Here is a 19,864-nt window from a genome sequence, read left to right on the forward strand (position 1 = left end):
TGGTCTCTTCCGTCTTCCCCGGTCAAGAAGATAAGCACAGGTGCTCTCCCCTGCACTCGGTCATCGCACCTCCCTCCCCTTCCCTCTTCTCCTCACGCGGCCGCCTCTCCAATCCGACCAGGCAATTAATCCGCCTCTCCAATCAGACAAGGCAATTAATCCGCCGTCCACACGATCGCCTCTCTTAGCCAGAAGCCGGAATCAATCGAGTCGGACACCGCGCCGTCTCGCCCTCTTCGCAATGCCGGGCCTCGCCGCCGAGCAGGACGCCTTCTCGCTGGTGCGCCGCGTCGCCCGCGCTCTCAACCGCCGTGTCTCCGACCTCGTCGCGCTGCTCTTCCACCATAAGGTGAAACCGGTTTCAGCCCCCCGATCCCGCGCGTGACCCATAACCCTAACCGATTGTTCCGTTCTGTCTACTAGAGCGCAGGGTCCTTCGGCGCCGTCGCCGGCTTCGCCATCGCCGTCGTGTTCGCGTGGAAATTCCTGCGGTCCTCGCCGGGGCGCCCCCGCCGGCCTGCCCCCAAGCGACCCCCCGCGGCTCCAGCAGCGACCGATTCGTCCGCTTCGGATGCGGTCGAGCCTGTAGGTGACGCGGGCAAGGTAGGTCTGGCTGGTGTGATGATTCGGTGGTATTGTTTGATTTGTTAGGATCAATTTGTGACAAATAAGTTTCTGTTTGACAGTTGATAACGCGGCAAATTGTGGCGAAGCGACTGAGCGGGTGTAGAAAGGTACTGTATATCTCCCTCCCTCTCCACCTAGTCGTGTATCCTCAATGTGCTTTAGGGTTGTGCTCAGATGTGTCTACGTGCTTGCAACTTGGTGGCGCTACAGAGTCAAGTACACTTGGACCGTAATGATCTAAGGGATTTAGTCTTTGTTGAAACCGTAAGAAGGCTGTACATTTTAAGCAATCTATTGCTTTGGTGATGCAGAGAGGACGTGATGGAGATATTGGTGTTGTTCTTTCTGGTTTTGTAGATGAACCATGTTTGTAGTGAAACGGTTCACGACATTTACCATAAGAAACTAGAGAAGAGAATGAGTAAACAAAAATTGTATAGTGGCATAATTTGACACACTTGATTGTATCTTCTTATATACCGGCAATGCTTCGAACAAATAAAATATGTATATTTTATCTCAAAGTTCACATAATATTTTCTCTCAAACTTGTCTCAAAATTCTATAGTGGCATAATTTGACACACTTGATTCTATGTGCTGGTTATGCAGGTTACCTGTCAACTGCTCGGTGTTGTTTTTGAGGAGAAAACTCCTGAGGAGCTTCAGGTGTGATTAGCAATGCTCGTTAGGTATTTATGTATATCTCCTATAATTGTGGCTAAACTCTCCGCTATCTGTCCTTGATGCAGAAACATGCCACAGTTAGATCCTCGGTAGTAGAGCTACTACTGGAAATATCCAAATGTTGTGATTTATATCTGATGGAGACTGTACTTGATGATAAGAGCGAGGTATGTATTTCTTAGTGCACTGTTACTTTATTTGCAGTTTTGTCATGGAAATTTTTTGTATCGATATGTTACATTAGTAGTTCTGGAATATGACTGAGCAATTGATAACTGTAGGAGAACGCTCTCATGGCCCTGGAGAGTGCTGGAATTTTCAGGACTGGTGGGTTGATGAAAGAGAAGGTGACAAGTTTAAATTGAATCTGTCGATTCATTATAGTTCATTTGTCTTCTTGGTTTCATCATAGAACTTGAATGATCTTTTCCCCTGGAGTCATTGTTAGATTCAGATATCTATTGTCCATAGAATAAATAGTATATCAAAATATCATATTATAAGTTTGCTGATAGTTGGTGCATGCACATTGAAAGTTCTAGTGGCACTCGCATATCAGTTCTGCACATTGTACAGAATATTCAGTTAAGTTTTGGTGAACGTAAGAATAGTTTCCCTTGCCTGTAGTTAGGCTAGATGTGGTTACCTGGGAATGTTTGACAGTTTTGAGGTGCTTTACTTTATCTACTTCTGTTACCTGCATTTGCCGTTCAGTGAAAACAATGTATATGTTTGCAGGTGCTCTTTTGCAGCACTGAAGTTGGCCGAACCTCGTTTGTACGACAGTTGGAAGCAGATTTTCACATTGATACGAGCCTCGACATAGTTTCTCAACTATCTGTATGTTATCTTGAATCTCTGTTTTTCCTTGGAGCAGGGTTTCTTTTGATATTCATGTTTCACATGGTGCTGTGTTTTCATTTGCTACCAGCGGTTCATCCGATGTCAATTATTTATTTCCTCGATGGAAGGAGGACAGCTTGCAGCCAATGTATTCAACTCACCAAGCCTCGAGCAGTTCTTCTCTTGAAGGCGGAACACAAACAGAGGGTTTCATACCCTGAATGTGCGGATTCCAGCAGCACATCTTTTCAAGCTCTGGTGTCGTGCGACGTGCAAATTCATGACACCAGTTTGGTAGTAGAACCTTCAAATATACAATCAGGCAGGCATCCATTGGTACTCATGTTGCTGCAAGTGGTGCCTGTTCTTTCAATTGGCTCATAGCTGAGTGTGCTGTAGATAATGAGAACGCTAAGTTAGATCCTTGCATTTTTTTTTTCGAGCAACCATGTACCAAAATTGTAAAATGAATAATACAGGAGTCGTTTTCTTTGTTATATATTATCACAACCATTAGATTCTGGAGCTTGAGTGTCCAACGTATTGCACGTACTACAGTCTACACGGCCGTGATAGGAGCAGCAGTAGATCATGCTATCATTTGCGTTCACTTTGAAGCCTTATATGGAATGTGGGAAAGATTCCTGCTGGAATTGAGCTCGATTTGAGTCGTTCTGTGTGAAACTTCTGTAAAACTCGTGTAAACTCCTGTGTTCTTGACTGAGGGGTACTGTACTGGATGAGCTGTTGTGTCAAACCAAGGAAATTGTACTTTGCTGTGCACCTGTTTGACACATTTCTTGTTGGTGTTCCTTGTTCGATCATTACGGAAAGACTTGGGAGCTGGAAATCGCTAACCGATTTCGCTGTCAATGAACGCTTATGCATGCGCCCAGATTAGGCCAATTGCACTTGAAGGCGCCACGGCCATTGTTCCCCCAAACATACAACAAGGGCACACTTCATACATACAGCAAGGGCTGCTGCATCAGTTTCATCATGAACCGGGTCTACCTGATCGATCAACCGTAACAAGATCCCCGTGCAGTCTGGTTAAAAAATTACTCCCTCCATTCGTATGGGTATTTTGTATCGAAAAAATCAGACTTTGTAAGTTTTGAGGGATAATTAGTCAAATTATACACATATTTAGTATACAAAATGTGTTTCAATAGATTTGTATTTCATATAATTTTAATTTGATATTGATTTTATAGCAATGGATAATATATTATAAAAAATTAACGGTTAAAATTTATTTTTAATAGCTTTTAAAAAATAAAATACGCTTTACGTACTACGTTACACCGACCTCACGACGACGCTTTCGCTTGCCTTTCCCCAAAAGCGCGCCCCCACGAAGCAATCGTTCATTCCTTCGCATAATCGAGGAGCGCGCGAAGGGGAACCGCACGGCACTGAATCCGCGGCATCTCAGCGTCGGCCTCTTCGCCGCCTTCGATCCGATCCTACCAGACTCCGATCTCAGGCCCCGATCGCGCCGCGCATGGCCGAAGGCGACGCTCCCGCCTCTGCCGCGGCGTCCCCACGGTCGCCGGAGACGCCGTCGACGCAGAAGAGGCGGCAGCGGGGGCTTGTGTCGCGGGTGTGGAAGGGCATCTTCGGCGGCCGCGAGGACGTGGAGAAGCTGCTGCAGGCGCTGTCCAAGGAGGAGGAAGCCGTGCGCGCTCGCCTCCGTCGCCGCGCCCGCGCCTCCCGCCAGTCCGCGCACAACGTCCTCGCCCTCGCCGCCGCGCTCGAGGTGATTCGCTTCATTTCGTCGTTTGAATTGTCCATAGCAAATATCTGCCGTTCAATTCGCCGTATTTATGTTCAATAGAGGAACAAGAATTCTCTTTTCTTAGGGTAATCAATCCGATGTTAACGGTAGAATAGGGATCGTTTGGTCAGATGAGCCACCTGTTGAGCCATCGTGTTACAGTGCTCCGCAATCTGCGTTGTTGCAATTATGAATCTCCAATAATTTCATCATACGTTATTGTTGGATTTGAAGGTGCTTTGATGCATTGCTTCAGTTCGGTGGATAGGATTAGGACCCATGTCGAATGGAATTGCATTGGAATGCGTTCGTGAGTGCCACTCGCGGATTTAGGGCCTTGGACCGGATGAATTGTGTTTTGACATGGTTTTTTGTTATTTCTTTTGGGAACAGATCGTCGCAGTTGGGTACGCGATTATGACTACGAGGTCACCGGACCTTAGCTGGCAGATGAGGGCAGCCCGGGTGCTACCGATGTTCCTGGTTCCTGCTCTAGCTGCTCTCATCTACTCAACTATTACAAGCCTCACAAAAATGCGTAAGTACACCCTCATCTTCATCTGCTTGCTCTGGTGTTTCACACGCAATGCGTCATTAGGCTCTAGCTACGCATTCTGGTGATTGAAATTGAACAAAAGCAAGGCAGCAGAAATGCGTTTGTCGTTTGTCGTTTAAAAGTGTCTCAGGGCGAGCGTTTGTCGTTTAAAAGTGTCTTCTGTCAGGTGTTTCGGTCCTGCTGTGTGTTTTGTTCTGAACATTCTGCTGGTTTCCCAGCTTTGTGCCCGGGTTTTGGTTTCGTTTGCGATTGGGTTTTGTATGTATGTTGGAACTCTTAATTGGCTTTCAATAAAAGCCGAGGAATCTCCCTTCTAAAAAAAAGGCAGCAGAAATGCGCGATAGACATGTTTTCCATTAGCTTTTCAGTGGTCTTTTTTTTTTTGGAAAACAAGGCTTTATTCCCCGACTTCTACAGAAGCTACGCGAACCATAGTTTTCAGTGTGTTATATTTGAACAGTGAGCACAGAACAAACTCGTTGCCTAGGTTATTTATCCTCAAAAATTGCTGTACGAAACAGCAGAAGTAGCAAAATGTGTCCCGTTAGCATGAGGTGTGGCTGAGTAAATTGCTTCAGCCAGTACAGTTAATCCGTCATATCTTATTAGCAATGGCCTACCTTATCTGCAGTTGACAACAGAGACCAACATACTCTTGAAAAGCTTCGAGCTGAAAGGCAAGCTAAGATTGATGAATTGAAGGAGAGAACAAATTACTACACTACTCAGCAACTTATACAGGTTCATTTACTTCCCTATTTTATTTTTCATTTTCTTCTACATACAGCTGACTCTTTTTTATGGTGAACCAGAGATATGATCTTGACCCTGCTGCAAAGGCTGCAGCGGCAACTGTTTTGGCATCTAAGTTGGGTGCGGATTCTGGATTGAGAGTCTTTCTGGGAGATGAGTCAAGCAGGGATGCAGCACTGGGTAAAAGTAATGATACTAATCTTGAACAAACTACTGGACTGAGGCAAAGAAAACCAGCACACTTAAGCAATGGCACCGGAAGCACCCATTCCCCCGAGCCATTGGACGGCTCAAATGTGTATGATGGTAATGAAGAAGGTCTCAATACTCCAAATCAGAGGACTTTTGAGCACTTCAGAGGTCCAGCTGGTAATGATGGAGGATGGCTTGCACGAGTGGCTGCTCTGCTTGTAGGGGAGGATCCAACACAGTGCTACGCCCTGATATGTGGCAACTGCCATATGCATAATGGTAGGTGACTGATAACTGTCTATTTCTGGCAACTAACTTTTATTAGTTCTTTGTTAACCAGATTAATTCTGCCAGGTCTTGCAAGGAAAGAGGACTTTGCATTCATCACATACTACTGTCCCCACTGTAATGCCCTCAATGGATCCCGGCAACATGAAGGCCATGACATGGTATCTAATTCCGGCAAGGAGAGTCCTAGTTCTCGTTCTGATGGTAGCATTGGCCACGTCGATGCAAGCCATGCAAGCTCAGGTGTTGGAACTCCTGTCGCAAGCAATTTACCAGCTGCAACTGTTGAAGAACTCCCTGCAGAAGAAGATTCTGGGTAGAAGGCAAGTAGTGATCAACCTGCCAATTGAGTTCTTCGTTTTACTTTAGAGTATGTATTTGTGAAGTATTGCATCTGTAACACGGATTTGTGTCAGGGTGTTCAAATTTTTGTACCGCATAGTATATGGAGTACCATGTCTTGTTCATTATTGGCGTGTAGCGACTGGTAGCTTGGGTGGTTTCATCGTGGCTTAGCCCCTTGGATACCAGGACAACGCCCATTTGCTGGCGTCTTTGCCCCAGTTGATGGGCCTGGATGATGATGGGATGTTCATTTCTTTCATTCTTTGTTTATTGAGTGTATCATATAAAGAGAGGCGTTGGACATAATTATTTGCGTGGACACTCATTGGAGTTTGGAATATGTTGCTGACGACTAATATTCTTGTTTGATTGTAAAAAAAATAAGACTCCAACGTATACATACAAGCAGATCTGATAATTTCCCGGCGACTTGGACAAAGACGATGTAGGCTGCTAATCCAAGTAGAATTTGTAGCAAATGTCATATAGGCTCCTATTGTCGATGCTCAGCGAAAGCTTCTTCTGAACTGGTTAAAAAACTGACGAACTACGGGGCAAATGCCACAGGTGTAGGCAGCTTCTCACTGGTATGACTTTTAACCAAGTGAATATGTCAGCAACGGCTCTTTGAATATGGACCAATGGCTATTGCACATACTGGAAACGATGCAGTGCAATTCCAGAAAAATTATATTCATCAACAATCAGCGAAAAAAAACATGGAACGCCTCCAGCCACCCAATATTTACAGTCACTTGCAGAGTCCTGGATCAAGTGTTGGTACTCTGCTCTATTAGCTGAATACTGGGTACAAAACAGGAACAGCTGCAAATGCCTAGCAGCTCGCACCAAACTGCATACTTCTTCAAAATGCTTCATGAACAAGGGGGAGGCAGGCAGGTCGGAAACAATCAGATCACTGGAAAACACTCACTCTTGAAAGCGTGATGACTATTCCTGGCGCTCAGTCAGTATAACAACATGCAAGCATTCGTCGTTGCACGTCTACAGAATTGGGGAAGCTTCGGCCATTTGGTCTTCTCATTTCCTTCAGCGTATAATACATTAGCTCCGTGGTTCTTGCTTCGTATGAGAAGGGTGTGTTGCGCCATATGATGCAACCTTCAGGATAAAACAATGTAGTTTAGACAGTTTTTTAGCAGAGAAAACAGCAGGGTAGAGCCCTGCTGTTGCATTTTATTAACAAAAAGTTTAGATACAGTTGGGAGTTGAGAGACCGTTATTAACATCTAATGCAAACATCGTCCACCTCTCCTATTACTAATAGGTTGTGTGCTCTCACCATTCTGTTCAGTTGAAGAAGTGAATTTAGCTGGTCTTCATTTACAGTCACAGGCAGCATAGTCATCTGACCCATGATACCAGGTGTCTCGCTCATTCTGTACCATAATGCAGAAAATCGCAATTAAAAATAACATCAGTAGCGCATTAGCCATAGCCATATGTTGCGTATGAAAGAAAAAAGTGAAGCATGAGAAAACAAAAAGAATGCCATAATTACATTGCTTTACCTGCTTAAAATTGTTTTGATATTGTTACTCGTGTGAAGAAAGAGATCTGTGTTCTGTTCTATCTGCAAAAAATTCATGCATGAGAATTGAAATTATGCAAGGGGTCCCACACTTATAACGTTTTTAAAAACATATGAAAGCTACTTTAACCTTCATCAATCCAATGAGAGTGACAAGTTCCAAAATATACTAAGTGCTCGCCCCTATCAACTATTTTACAGCAGACAGATTTAGTTCACATGATGCCTCTGTTATTGATGTTCTTGATGGAATAAATGTCCAGCCCAACCTTCCAAGGACTACATCAGACTTCCCGTGGTCCAAAGGTAAAAAATCATTAAAGTTCTCCAAGAAATAAAATGAGAACTTAATGGTGATAGTTTTTGGGTGATTTACAGTTTGTCTTACAGACAGTGCATACATAAGGAAAAGGGCGCTTCTATATTTTTTTTAAAAAAAAACTCGACCAACCTAGGAGGAATTAGGTGACATTATAAATAAGAAGAAATAGACACTCAAATTCGTATTGAAGAGGACTCAAACCTAGGTGGGTCTAGGCGTATATCCAGACCCTAGCTCAGTTCCTCCTTAAACTCGACCAACCTAGGAGGAACTAGGTGGCTTTGATATTAAGAAGAAATAGGCACCCAAATTCGAGTTGAGGACTCGAAACTGGGTGGTATAGATGTACACCCACACCGTCCACCAACTGAGCCAGGCTCAGTTACTTAAATTGATTATATAAAATTTCTCCATTCGGCTTCATCCCAGATCCAACTAGTTACTACACCAGTTTGAGGATATTATTCATTTTGGTGGAACTATAAACAAAATCATAAAAAAAAAATTAATGGGTAAGCAACTGTACAATTAGCAGCCAAAATTAAATTCGGATATATGACAGGCACCATATATTGTGATTGAGAGACTATAAAAGTGGTAAGTTCAGGACACAAACATGAGAGGTATATAAAAATACAGACCTTGAATGTTTCGATATTTGCAGCAATCTGGTTAAGCAACTGATTATTTTCCTCCAGGAGAAGCTGGGTTGCACTGTCAACAACAGGAGCTGCTTCACAATGCAACCAAACAAGCGTTATTAGAAGAAATTAGATCAACATAAGATAGACATATGCAGTTACATCAGGAAAGTACACTTTTTCATTAATACTATTGTAATTTTTCAGAATTAATAGAAATGAGCCTTGATGGAAGAAACAAGACCAACATGAGATAGATGTCTGCAATTACATGAGGAAAGCCCACTTTTTTATTACTATAATAGGAGTTCCTCAGAATGAATACAAATGAGTCTTGATAGAAGAATAAGACCTACATGCCAAAACTGTGCATGGTGACATTAATAAACACCCAAAATGTCATTTTGCACAATCTTCCCTGAAGATTACACTGAAGCCCAATGAATAACTGAAGGGCAATAACAAAAAGAAGGTAGGCAGTTGTGTACAATGTACTCTTTGCCTCTTTCTATGACATGTAAGTAACCTTTCGTAGCTATAGTTCAACCCAACTACATGATCTTCAGTACAGAAACTCACGTCCTTATAGAGTTATGGATGCCAAACATCAGATGGCATTATAAGCTTGATACCAAGAAATAACAGTAAACCCAACCATTGCCACATGCCAGTGTATTTCACTGACAACAGGCTCCAGAGATGTGTACTAAGAGATCTGAGATCCACAACTCTGGGGTAAAGAATATTTAGGATAGGAACATTGCTACTTGCTTGTGTTTTGTCCCGGTTCCTTCTCAAGTTTGTATTGGCCATTGGGATCTAGGAAATGTAATTAAGGTGTCTGGAGGTTGCTTCCTAAAGACCATGTTTGTAAGCACTAAGCAGGATCAAGAACACAAGTAAATGAAGCTTGTTTTGTAATCTTGGAAATCATCAACTTCTACTCGAATTACAATAATCATCTCTGAAGGGAATCGTCAACAAGTGGAAAATTTATTGTTAGCTCCACAGAGCTGGCATGTAAACCATGTCTCTGACACTCTATTAAGAAACTTGTACAGAGTAATACAGTGAAGCCAACTAGTTTCCGATAGTTGGCTCCATTCACAATCTAATGAAATTACTACATGGCAATTTTTTATCAAACCGTGACTCAAACCATAGACTTGTTACATGAATTGAAGGTGATACTAAGAACAGATGAACAGAAACAAGAGAATATAAGTATGGATGGGGGCTAACCTTCTTTGGGAACCTGACAGTGTTGATTTGGATGTTGCATCGATATTGAGAAAGGGGATATGTTGTTTGTGGGTGCCATGTGAAAATTAGCCATCGGGGCAGATGCAACCATTTTTTCCTGGATTTGCTGTCAAAAAATACTAGACAAGTCAAAAAGCTATGCCAACCAAGAGAGATGGTGCTTTAAATGATTTAGTCATAAACTGAAAACTACCTTCATGTCTCTTAACTTTTTCCCTGTATAAAATCCATCAGGCTTCTTCCTTCTGTCTTTACCCTGTTATAATTGAAACATGTCAGCAGACCATAGTAGCTTATTTCCGCGTGCTGTTGATACTGATATCAGTAATAACAGAAACATGTTGAAACATGTCAGAAAGAGAACTATGCATGCAGTAAATCCTAAAAAAAAAATCCGCAAGACTAGATATCATCAGGTTTATTCCCAGATTGCAATCATCATGAATACTGCACTTCTTATACAAAGCAGAGACATAAATTAGCAAGGAAAAACCATTAGTATGTCCCTTTTTTTTTTTATCTCGAACGCGCGGGAGAGCTGCGTGTCATTTCATTAAAAGAGAGGAAACCAAAGAACAATAACAACACAACAAAACACAAAAACACAGACAAAACACTAAGAATAAAAAACAAACGAACAAAACAAGCACAAGAAAAAAAAAGGCCCGGAAAGAGCCTTGACACCAGCGGAACCTAAGACCCAGCCAAAAGGACCTGGAGGTCCTTGGCACCAGCAGCACACCAAAGCGACCCTTGCACAGCCACAGCCTGCTCCACCAAATCAACAGCAGGGGAAGCTCCATTGAACACACAATTGTTTCAATGCCTCCAAATATCCCAAGCAGCTAAAATGATGAGATTCCCAAACCATTAGTATGTCCTTACAAGTAATATCGAGTTCCCTCTTCCGAGTCAGATTTTTAGGCACAATTTCTAAAAAATGAGATTAGTAGATTAGCAGGTAGTAAGTGTCAACTATCAAAATTGCTCCCACAACTAAATCAAATGAAGCAGTACAACAAAAAGGAAAATAATCTTTTATGAAAAGCTAAAGCACCACACAGAAAGGCAAGGAGATGGCAGAGAGGGCAGGTTTTCAAATGTTCAGTGCACATCTCATTAAAATTCTGCAATTTAAACATCTGTTTTTTAAGTGGGGTGCAGAATAAGGCCAGAAACAACATATATTGTAATTGGAATCGAACAAGTATCAGGAAGAAACTTCTAAACATTTTAAAGAAGTGACTTAACTGTAGCCCACCAGCACCGCAATGCAACATCCCTAATGGTCCTGTTGGGCAGCATAGCCGCTATCTTGATGTACTTCATGATATTAGGTTCACGAGCATATCTGCCAATGTCAATGAAAAAAGAAGAGTATTAGCAGCTGAATGGAAATGAAGAGATCCCCAGATAACATTCACAAACCAGATGGCGGCATTTGAAACAAATTAATCAGCTAGAATTATTGTGACCTGATTGGCAACGCAAAGATATAGCCATAAGGCACTCAGGTGTGGCTATCACGAGGTGCTCATGGTTAAAATGAAGTGTGGTTCGACACTATCACGTATAACATTAGATTCTTGTACAGGCGCTATAGAGAAAGTTGATTTGATGTTGCTCGAAACTGAAGAAGTAAAAGGTTTGGTGTCATAGTTTTTGCTTTAAACTTTCAAATTGAGTTCCATTTACATAAACACATTAGAGGTGAGAAAAAGGATTGAGGTATGATCAAATTCCATAAGCACCTTGCGCACTAGCACAGTACAGGCAAAGGCAATTCAAGAAGCAAAATGGGAATGAATTTACCTTACAAGCCCTTCCTTCAGTATACCCAGCTCCCGGTCACTCCACTCCGAAGGCGAACCAGTGACAAACTTATACTTGGGCGCCCCCGTACCACGTAACACATCCCCCGACGAGCTCCTTGACGGGCCAACCCCCGACGCGTTGCCGATGACGCCGGAGTTTGGGGAGAGGAACAAACCGGCGTTGCTACTGGTCCCACTCACACTCCTCGGGGCCATGACCATACCACCGGTAGCGCCGCCGCTGATTCTTACGTCGCTGCTTGATTGGAAAGAGAGCATGTGGTGGTTGTACATCGAGGCGGTGATCCCCTGGTGAAACCCCATGCTGGAATCAGCGGCCATCACGCGCTGAAACTTCCCGATCTAGTCGCCCATAAACACAAATGGCCCCCAAGTCCTCCCGGAATCCGAGGCCCTCAAATTTGGGTCAACCTGCACAAATCGAACCAAAAAAATCACAAAACTGAGCGAAACAAGCTTTTGAGCAGCAGAGAAGCTCCCCGAATCCCGCGAACCCCAGCAGGAGCACCGAGGAAACTCCGTCTCGGGAGCCGTGCACGCGCACACTCAACTCCCGCATAAGCCTCGCATTTCCCACTCCCGATGAGGGTCCATCCGATCGAAGCCCCGGCGGTGACCAGGAGACGCCGCCCCACCTTGACCACAACCAAGCCACCCCCAAGCCCCAACCACCGCAACGAAATCGCCCAAATCCAACACCCGGAATCCGACCGGCTCACCTGCCTGAGCTGCCCCCAGCGACGCCGGCTCCGACCGGCTCCCGACGCAATGGTGGGAGTAGCTAGCCGGCGCACCCCTCACCTCACGAGGCGGCGGCGAAAATTCCAACACCCCGAAGCAGCAGCTCCAAATCCAATTCGAATTCCAACTCCACCACCACTCGCTCGCGGGCTGGGTGTTTGAGAAGCTGCGAATCGAGCGAGATGCTGTCGTCGCGGGCCGTATAGATCAGCTCAGATCAGATCACCTCACGCGAACGCAAGCGAGAGGCGAACCCCCGTTTGGTCTGAACAAAACTAATCGCGTCGGGATTTTGGTTTGGAGGCTTTGTTCTTAAACACCCCTACCGCTAGGCCCCTACCGCTAGGCTTCATCACGCCCATGCCTTTGTTTTATAGGGAGCGGCGGATTGGCCCTCCGAGTTGGGGATTAATTACGGGGGGCGCCATTTGGCGGGCAAAGTGTCGGCCTGCGAAACACATCCGGCTGGACGATGCGAGCATCCAAGCCGTTGGTGTCTGGACGGTCGAGATGTTGGTTACGGGGTGGATCGGACGGTGAGGATGATTTTGAACCGGGCGGGATGGGCCGCCTCGGCGCGTGGGCCCAAGTGGAATCTCGAATCTGCCTGGCCTTTATGGAATCAATCACCAACAGTAACCGTAGAGATGGGACGTGCACCAGCTCTCTCGTGTAAGGATTTTCTTAATGTTCATTTACAGGTAGGACCAGGTTAAAGTAGCATGGGAGTGGTCCCAGTTTCAGGCCTCGGAACGGAAGCATGTGTGCTCACAGTGTAACTAGACTTTTCTTGCGGAGTGAAAACTTCACTAGATATAATGACGCGCAGTTTATCAGAACTCTTTATTTATATTAAAATTCATGTTTAAAAAAATATAAGATAAATAAAAGAATTACTCCCTCCATTCGATAATATATGACGCTTTAGATTTCTAATATTGTTCGAGAATATATGACGTTCTATAATATCAAAGTGAATTTTTTATAGCATTTCCTATTATGCCCTTATCTATACCAACAGTAAAACACAGTTTTCTAATGCTAACAAAACAACGACACAACACGTTGATGCTAACATTTAGATCAAACCATGGAAATTCATCATGATAGATTGCTTCTGCATTCAGAGTAATAGATAGGAAAGGGATGATATCATCATTAGGACCATAGCATTCTAATTCATCAAAGATGATGGATTCATTTAGATCCAGAAGAGACTTTGTACTACTAAAAGCCATACTATACTGTTTTTTTTTTAGTATGATCTCTATATAGACATGTGTGTTTGAGAGAGCAAGGCGCTAACAGACGTGTGTTTGGCGCTAAGTTAAATAGGAGTATGTGTTTGACGTCAAGTTAAAATAGTGTTTGACACCAAGTTAACTACATGTATGTGTGTGTTTGAGAGGAGCCGAATAGGCAAAATGTATTCACTGCAAAGCACAAATGGTGCAATTAATAGGACTAATATGATCATTTGAAGCAGCTTCTTAATCCTAGAGCCAAAAGCTTAAACGTCATATATATATATATATATATGTGAACAGAGGAAGTAACAAATAGATAAATATCAGATAAGATAAATAGACTATCAAAATAAACCGTATGCGTTAGGCATGCGTAGTTGCATTTCTCCTTTTCTTCCTTTGGGCAAGCTCCTCTCTTGCTGGGCGCCACAGCTGAAGTACTGCTAAGGCCTCATTTGGATTGAAGGAAATTCATAGAAATTATGGAGGATCCAAAATCTTATGAATTTTTTTCTATATGTGTTGTTTGGGACATAGGAATTGACATGTTAAAATCCTATAGAATGCATTCCTATGCCGCTGATTCCATAGGAATTTTAACATGAGCTCAAACCTTATGTTTTGAGAAGTCCAATGCAATCTCTCTCTTTCTGTCTCTACTCTCCCTCTTTCTCCAAAATCTATGGTTGTTTTCCTCGGAACTATCCAAATAATTCACCTCTAACGTTCATATGTTTTGAAATCATGTAGGATTAGAGAGTATAAAGCATTCTATTTATGCGTTTTTCCTATTCTTAGGTTTTTCTAATCCCACCTTCTAAAAGAGACCTAAATTCTCAGGTACCCAAGACAGTGACTACAAGGTGAAGAATCGCTAGTCTTAGGTGGTCTATGTGCTCCTGTAGAAATAATAAAAAATTCGCTCCTTAAAATGATATTCGTATCTTCACGATGTGCTACTGATTTTCCAATGACATGTTTGCTTTAGTCCCCATAGCTTTGCCTCAAAATATGGCACATTTCAAAACATGTAGTTGTTTGGTAAATGTTTCTGATATGTATCCGGTATCCATTCTCAATTCCTCGGGTTATAGAATTTATCTAACCATTAAGCCTCATAATTGACTTTTCTCTAGAATCTTCGCAACTCCAATACGTAAAGGTAAAAGTCCTTACCTGATACAATACATGCCTTAGTGTGGATTTTATTCATGGGACCATGACGACAATGGCAATGAGCATAAAGGAAACCTGCTTTTTCGACCTCAATATATAGCTCTACTCTGTGTGTGTCTATATATATATAGGCTATTCTACGTCTATGTGCAGTTACAATTCGTGTTGCGCACATCCCGCAACCGTCAGTTACAATCCGAAGAATTATAAGTTACAACTTGTTGCATAGACCAGTTACAACTCTGAGTTACAATTCGGCCTCCAATATGTACCAAACAACATAAGCCAGTCAACTAACTTGTGCCACATCACACATCATCCACCCGTCAAAGCGTTGCATGCGAAGAATCTTTTGTTGATTCGAATCGTTAAAATGCAATATCTCTAGAACCACAGATCCGATTCTCAATCTGTTTGATGCATATTGTTGAAAAAATATGTTTAATAAAATAGGATCCATCAAGACTATATTTTGATGAAGTTTTAGATTTATAAAGGAGTTACGTCCATATAGTTACAACACAGTGAACATCGCAGTTACAACATGGTGAACTGCAGTATTCTCTGGTGGTGGTAGGCACTTTAGTTACAACATGTTTAACTCTTTAGTTACAACATGCTGAACACTACAATTGCAATATAATCAAGCAGTACAATCGTAATATGAAAAAATTAAATTAAATTAATTGCATCATGCAACTAAAAACAGTTACAATATGGTGAATACTACACTTACAATATAGTAGCTAATCTAGTTACAACATGCATATAGTGTTAACTGTTCTGTCTATATTTGCAATTAATAGTTATAACCGATCTATCTGTAGTTGCAATACAGTATACGACGAGTTGCAAGTCGTGAGTTGCTATTCTGTGCCTGTGCGCATGCTGCACATACGCTATGCATAGGCACAGAATAGCAACACAATCTAATGAAAGAGATAAATTAGCCAGGAGCTCTTCAGTTACAACACCACTTAACATATAGTGTTCAGGTCGATGTCTACTAAATATATAAATAAAACTTAGGCGGTTTCTTCTTCTGTTCTATCGTTGTTCACGAGCTAGGGTGGGCTTGTATTGATGACGAGGGATGCCATGTAGCGTACTAGCAAGACAAGCCAAAAACTAAAGAAAAGAAGAAGGAGAAAGGGTGATGAGCTGATGGGCAAAGGCAACCATTGAGTGCGACACAAAATTCCCCTGTGGGGAACAACCGCACGCACGCCAGCCCCCACCACCGTACTCTTGAGAGGGCGAAAGGAAATGGAGAGGAAGAGAAAATACAGCCATGCTCTGCGTGTATGAACTGCATCTCCCAAACCTTATGGAAAAAGAACAAAATCCTACCACTCGATCCACCAAAGCTGAGCATCCAGTCTTTTCCCATGCATCTTCTTTTTCATATCCAATCTCTCTTCTTTTCTTTCGTATACACTTTCGAGAAAAAGGTTTTCTTTTTCGTATGCAGCAAATTCTTGTACATATTTTTTAAAAAAAATATTCTTGTGCATATATAGATCCTACATATATTTCATGGTAGTAGTGTAGTACTACTATTTCCCAGGAGCAATTTGTAGCAATTCAGACACCATTCCCTTCGATTAATTTGTCCTGGACGGAACTAAAAGAGAAACGAATCTTCTGCTGGTGCTGTGTCGACCGTGCAAGACTAGTAGTAGTTTGTCACTTCTACTGGTGCTGTGGAAGCAACCTCCGGTAGCTCAGAGGCAGAGAGGCTGCATAGGGTTATCAAAATATCGTTATTTGCGAGGCCTCCTTTCTTCTTCCGGCATGACACGGCAACGAGCATGCTACAGCTTGGGCGAGCAACTTGTCCCTGACATTGATCGCATGCAGCTGAAGCAACTTGGAGGGCCAGGTCCCAGTCGCCCGTACGTGTCGCCGTGTCAGTTGTCTGCTGGGTTAGTTGGGGCTCCTTACCCAAAGTGCTCATGGCAGGTGATATGGATCGTACTAACACAGGTGGTCTCTATCTAACCTAGCTACCATTGCATATTTTATGGACATCGAGCGTCAATAGGGATATTTCTTTGTATTTATTTATCTTTTCCTAGCAATAAATGATACTAAATATAAATTTATTTAGATTTGTCATAGGTAAGTTAATTTTTTTAGTCTTTAACCATCAATAGCTGGAAAAACGCATAAATTGGCAACATAAAGTTCATACTACTAGATTCATCAAGAAAAATACATTTATAATATGTAACTCATTCTTTTTTTTAGTTTTTTAATATTATTAATCAGAGTGACATATAGAAGACTGTATTTCCTAATAAACTTATACGTAGGATAAGAGGGAATATGAAAAGCGAATGGTATTTACACGTTTAGCGCTTACGCCTTAGGATTCCTTTGTAAAGTATCATAATAAAATTGCAAGAAATGGTATAAACTCTTGTAGAATTCCTGCCATTTTCTGTACCACAACGTACGGGCCGGTTTTGCTTCGCTCGTGGAGGCCAGAGCAGCCTGCCGACCGCATAAACAGGTGTCGTGTTGCCATGCTACCGGGGGCGGCCGGGCGGCTTACCCATGCGACCAGTCCCAAAGGCCGAAGGCAGCAGGCAGAGAGAGACAGGCAGCACTGCAACAGCATGACGTGACTTGATGAGCATCAGCAGGTGCCGACGTGCCGTTGCCTGCCGATCTCCGCTGTTTAGCGGTTGAAACGAACTGCCGTGCAAACTGATCTTTTGCAAACCAACTAGCCGATCGATCAGACCATTCGACACCACACGTCAGTAAAGGCTCTTTTTTCCACGCATGGCACACCACAGAAAATTGAAAGACATCGACGCATGCACCGGATCGGACAGGAGGAACACTTTGGCTTGTGTGGTGCACAGTGTAAAACCGTGGCTGGCTTCGCTGTGAAAACAATTTGACCTCCTGTACTTTTTAAAAATAGAAAAGGTCCTCTTCTTCTGCTAGTGGCCTGAGGCATCCTTCTCCATGTTACAATTTCTCCAAACAACCCCTTAAGGCCTTAAACAACAGCTAAAGTTGAGCCACACGACGTAGCAACTGACTGACTGACTGAGAGTACAATACGTACGCTAGTACCACCAGCAAGCAAACAAAATCCAAGACAAGAAAACGACACGAAACATTGCAGTATATTGCATGCTAGATTGCAACCGGAAGAAATTAGTATTTACTATTAGCAGCCGCGCGCTTTTATCTATCTTACGGTCGAGTCCCCACACTGTGACAGTGATATGCTTAACACTGTGACAGTGATATGCTTATATATACCAAGCGTTAGTTAGATCAGATCAGACATGCAGCCAATGCTTGCATTGGTGTCGAGTATGCATGGATAAGTATGTACGGACATGGGGTAATTCTAATACATGGTCAGAGCAAGTTGGCCAAAAGAAAAAAATTAAGATTCGTCTAAAGCAAGCACTACTGGCTGGTGATGAGTACATGACGGACGGCCAGCACGACTGCTCAACGCAAGCCTTGTGCTTTCAGCAAGGTGCTGCTAATTTTGCAATAAACATGCATCTTGATTGCCCCTAAAGCAACAGCAGCGCGTCGTTATATGTATAAATAGTGGTAATGGGTCATTTGTTTATGTGACAGCAATGTGCAGCTTTGAGTTGCCCACCACTACGTACGTGATCGATCGATCCAACGGTCAGGACCACCTCTGCAGCTCTCTAGCCGGCCTTGCTATAAAAAAAATCTGCAATGCAAACCCACGCATGCATGCACCTTGCAAGTCCAACATCCACTACTGACAAGTTCGAAGTTGCATTTCACAAAACCTAACCTTGGTTGGCGAATTTATATATCCATATAAAAAAGCATGCGTGGAAGGAATAATATTAGTAGTAACGTCTGTCGAATGAATAAGAAAAATTGCTCTCCAGTCACGGAGCTCGTGTCGCATGGTGGATCGATGCATCCACAGATTAAATGCTGTGACGAAGCATTATTTGCGAACAGGAGGAAAGAGACGCGACTCCAGCACCTAATCCATTATTGCCACCACGCATGACGCCAGAGGAGCTCTTACACAAAAAAGCAACCCCATTAATTAACAAGTCTAAAGCGCCCAACTAATGCCGAAAAGGGCCTAACAAAATAGTATCTTGGCCCCAATAATAAACAAGGCCAAAGCTAGCGCCCGTCGAGGCCGAAGCGAATTAGAGAAAGCGTTGGGGAGGCAGGCGATAAAGCAACGACCCAGATATCCACGCAGTTGCTGCGTAGTCGCGGGGCAGCATCATTAGGGGGCTAGCTTTAATTAGCATCACATCAATCACCTCCAGTTTAAGGTTGACTAGTAAACGCGCTGGCTCGCCGGATCTTAAAGTAAGCCGCACGCAACCATCGCCGGACCTATACTTGTTACTATCTTTGTATTATTCAGATTGAACAGAGTAAGCAACGTCTTTTCATGCTTTGCAACTTTGTTAGAAACTTTGGGGACTTCTTCAGCTTATAGTCGATAATAATTTCAGTATGACACGTAATTTTAGATTCTTCAAAAAGAAGCTGGATGTTCCTTTTGCAATGGAAGTTAGCATTCTAATGTGCCGGAGTTTCTGGTCTGCCAAAAAATGATTAGAATGATTGGAATTTTAATGACGACCTCATCCTTCCATTCAAGCTGTGTGGAGCTGTAGAAGGGCACTTCTCAATTTTAGCAGGACTTACATAAGGTGAAACATATTTTTCAGTGGAGGGTACTTATAAGTTGAATAAAGGAGCAAAGCTCTCTTTTGGAAGGATGTGTGGCTGAAAAATACCCCACTCAAAATCTAATTCCTTGACTTATTTGTCCTAGACTCTGATCCTGATGCCTTATTTTCTGGGTCAATAACGAATGGGAGGTTCAGTTTAAAAGAAGTTTGATTGCTGCTAATATGTTCTAGTGGGAGGAGATGCTGTGAAAGATACATAATGTTCAGTTGAATGATAATGGTGATGAGGTGACCTATGCTCTGGATAAATCAAGGAGGTTTATCACTGAGTCTCT

At 42.9% G+C, this 19,864-nt stretch overlaps 3 protein-coding genes across 5 annotated transcripts; 2 read left to right on the forward strand and 1 right to left on the reverse strand.

Annotated features, from left to right (window-relative positions):
* LOC133888916 (peroxisome biogenesis protein 22-like) lies at positions 1 to 2,677 on the forward strand. Its single transcript, XM_062329311.1, has 8 exons — positions 1 to 349; positions 424 to 603; positions 687 to 734; positions 1,239 to 1,295; positions 1,379 to 1,480; positions 1,595 to 1,660; positions 2,052 to 2,153; positions 2,245 to 2,677. Exons 1-8 carry the CDS (start codon positions 242 to 244, stop codon positions 2,341 to 2,343), a joined length of 762 nt encoding a protein of 253 aa, XP_062185295.1. The 5' UTR covers positions 1 to 241; the 3' UTR covers positions 2,344 to 2,677.
* Positions 2,678 to 3,490: 813 nt separating this feature from the next.
* On the forward strand, positions 3,491 to 6,376 carry LOC133887933 (uncharacterized protein At2g24330-like). The gene is made up of 5 exons (XM_062327956.1): positions 3,491 to 3,918; positions 4,330 to 4,474; positions 5,124 to 5,233; positions 5,305 to 5,716; positions 5,792 to 6,376. The coding sequence occupies exons 1-5, from the start codon at positions 3,664 to 3,666 to the stop codon at positions 6,043 to 6,045; spliced, it is 1,176 nt and encodes a 391-aa protein (XP_062183940.1). The 5' UTR covers positions 3,491 to 3,663; the 3' UTR covers positions 6,046 to 6,376.
* Positions 6,377 to 6,737: 361 nt separating this feature from the next.
* LOC133887934 (uncharacterized) lies at positions 6,738 to 12,759 on the reverse strand. 3 transcript variants are annotated; one of them, XM_062327958.1, is made up of 9 exons: positions 12,407 to 12,759; positions 11,661 to 12,094; positions 11,100 to 11,199; positions 10,042 to 10,104; positions 9,828 to 9,954; positions 8,586 to 8,677; positions 7,603 to 7,664; positions 7,374 to 7,470; positions 6,738 to 7,192 (listed from the first exon to the last, which is right to left on the reverse strand). In XM_062327958.1, the coding sequence occupies exons 2-9, from the start codon at positions 12,002 to 12,004 to the stop codon at positions 7,136 to 7,138; spliced, it is 942 nt and encodes a 313-aa protein (XP_062183942.1). In that variant the 5' UTR covers positions 12,005 to 12,094; positions 12,407 to 12,759; the 3' UTR covers positions 6,738 to 7,135. The 3 variants fall into 3 exon arrangements, with proteins under 3 accessions (XP_062183942.1, XP_062183941.1, XP_062183943.1); XM_062327957.1 differs by having other exon boundaries at positions 12,403 to 12,759; XM_062327959.1 differs by having other exon boundaries at positions 8,586 to 8,674; positions 12,403 to 12,757.
* Between the last annotated feature and the right edge of the window lie 7,105 nt (positions 12,760 to 19,864).

Source organism: Phragmites australis, chromosome 13, assembly GCF_958298935.1.
Source record: "Phragmites australis chromosome 13, lpPhrAust1.1, whole genome shotgun sequence".
NCBI classification, from domain to species: domain Eukaryota; kingdom Viridiplantae; phylum Streptophyta; class Magnoliopsida; order Poales; family Poaceae; genus Phragmites; species Phragmites australis.

Excerpts from the sequence above, each read along its gene's own strand:
- LOC133888916 (XM_062329311.1), top strand. The coding sequence starts at position 242 with ATGCCGGGCCTCGCCGCCGAGCAGGACGCCTTCTCGCTGGTGCGCCGC. Across the intron at positions 604-686 it reads CTGTAGGTGACGCGGGCAAG|TTGATAACGCGGCAAATTGT; the intron begins GTAGGTCTGGCT and ends TCTGTTTGACAG. Across the intron at positions 1,481-1,594 it reads TACTTGATGATAAGAGCGAG|GAGAACGCTCTCATGGCCCT; the intron begins GTATGTATTTCT and ends TGATAACTGTAG.
- LOC133887933 (XM_062327956.1), top strand. The coding sequence starts at position 3,664 with ATGGCCGAAGGCGACGCTCCCGCCTCTGCCGCGGCGTCCCCACGGTCG. Across the intron at positions 5,234-5,304 it reads CTACTCAGCAACTTATACAG|AGATATGATCTTGACCCTGC; the intron begins GTTCATTTACTT and ends ATGGTGAACCAG. Across the intron at positions 5,717-5,791 it reads CAACTGCCATATGCATAATG|GTCTTGCAAGGAAAGAGGAC; the intron begins GTAGGTGACTGA and ends TAATTCTGCCAG.
- LOC133887934 (XM_062327958.1), bottom strand. The coding sequence starts at position 12,004 with ATGGCCGCTGATTCCAGCATGGGGTTTCACCAGGGGATCACCGCCTCG. Across the intron at positions 9,955-10,041 it reads AAAAGTTAAGAGACATGAAG|CAAATCCAGGAAAAAATGGT; the intron begins GTAGTTTTCAGT and ends ATTTTTTGACAG. Across the intron at positions 7,471-7,602 it reads ATCAAAACAATTTTAAGCAG|AATGAGCGAGACACCTGGTA; the intron begins GTAAAGCAATGT and ends ATTATGGTACAG.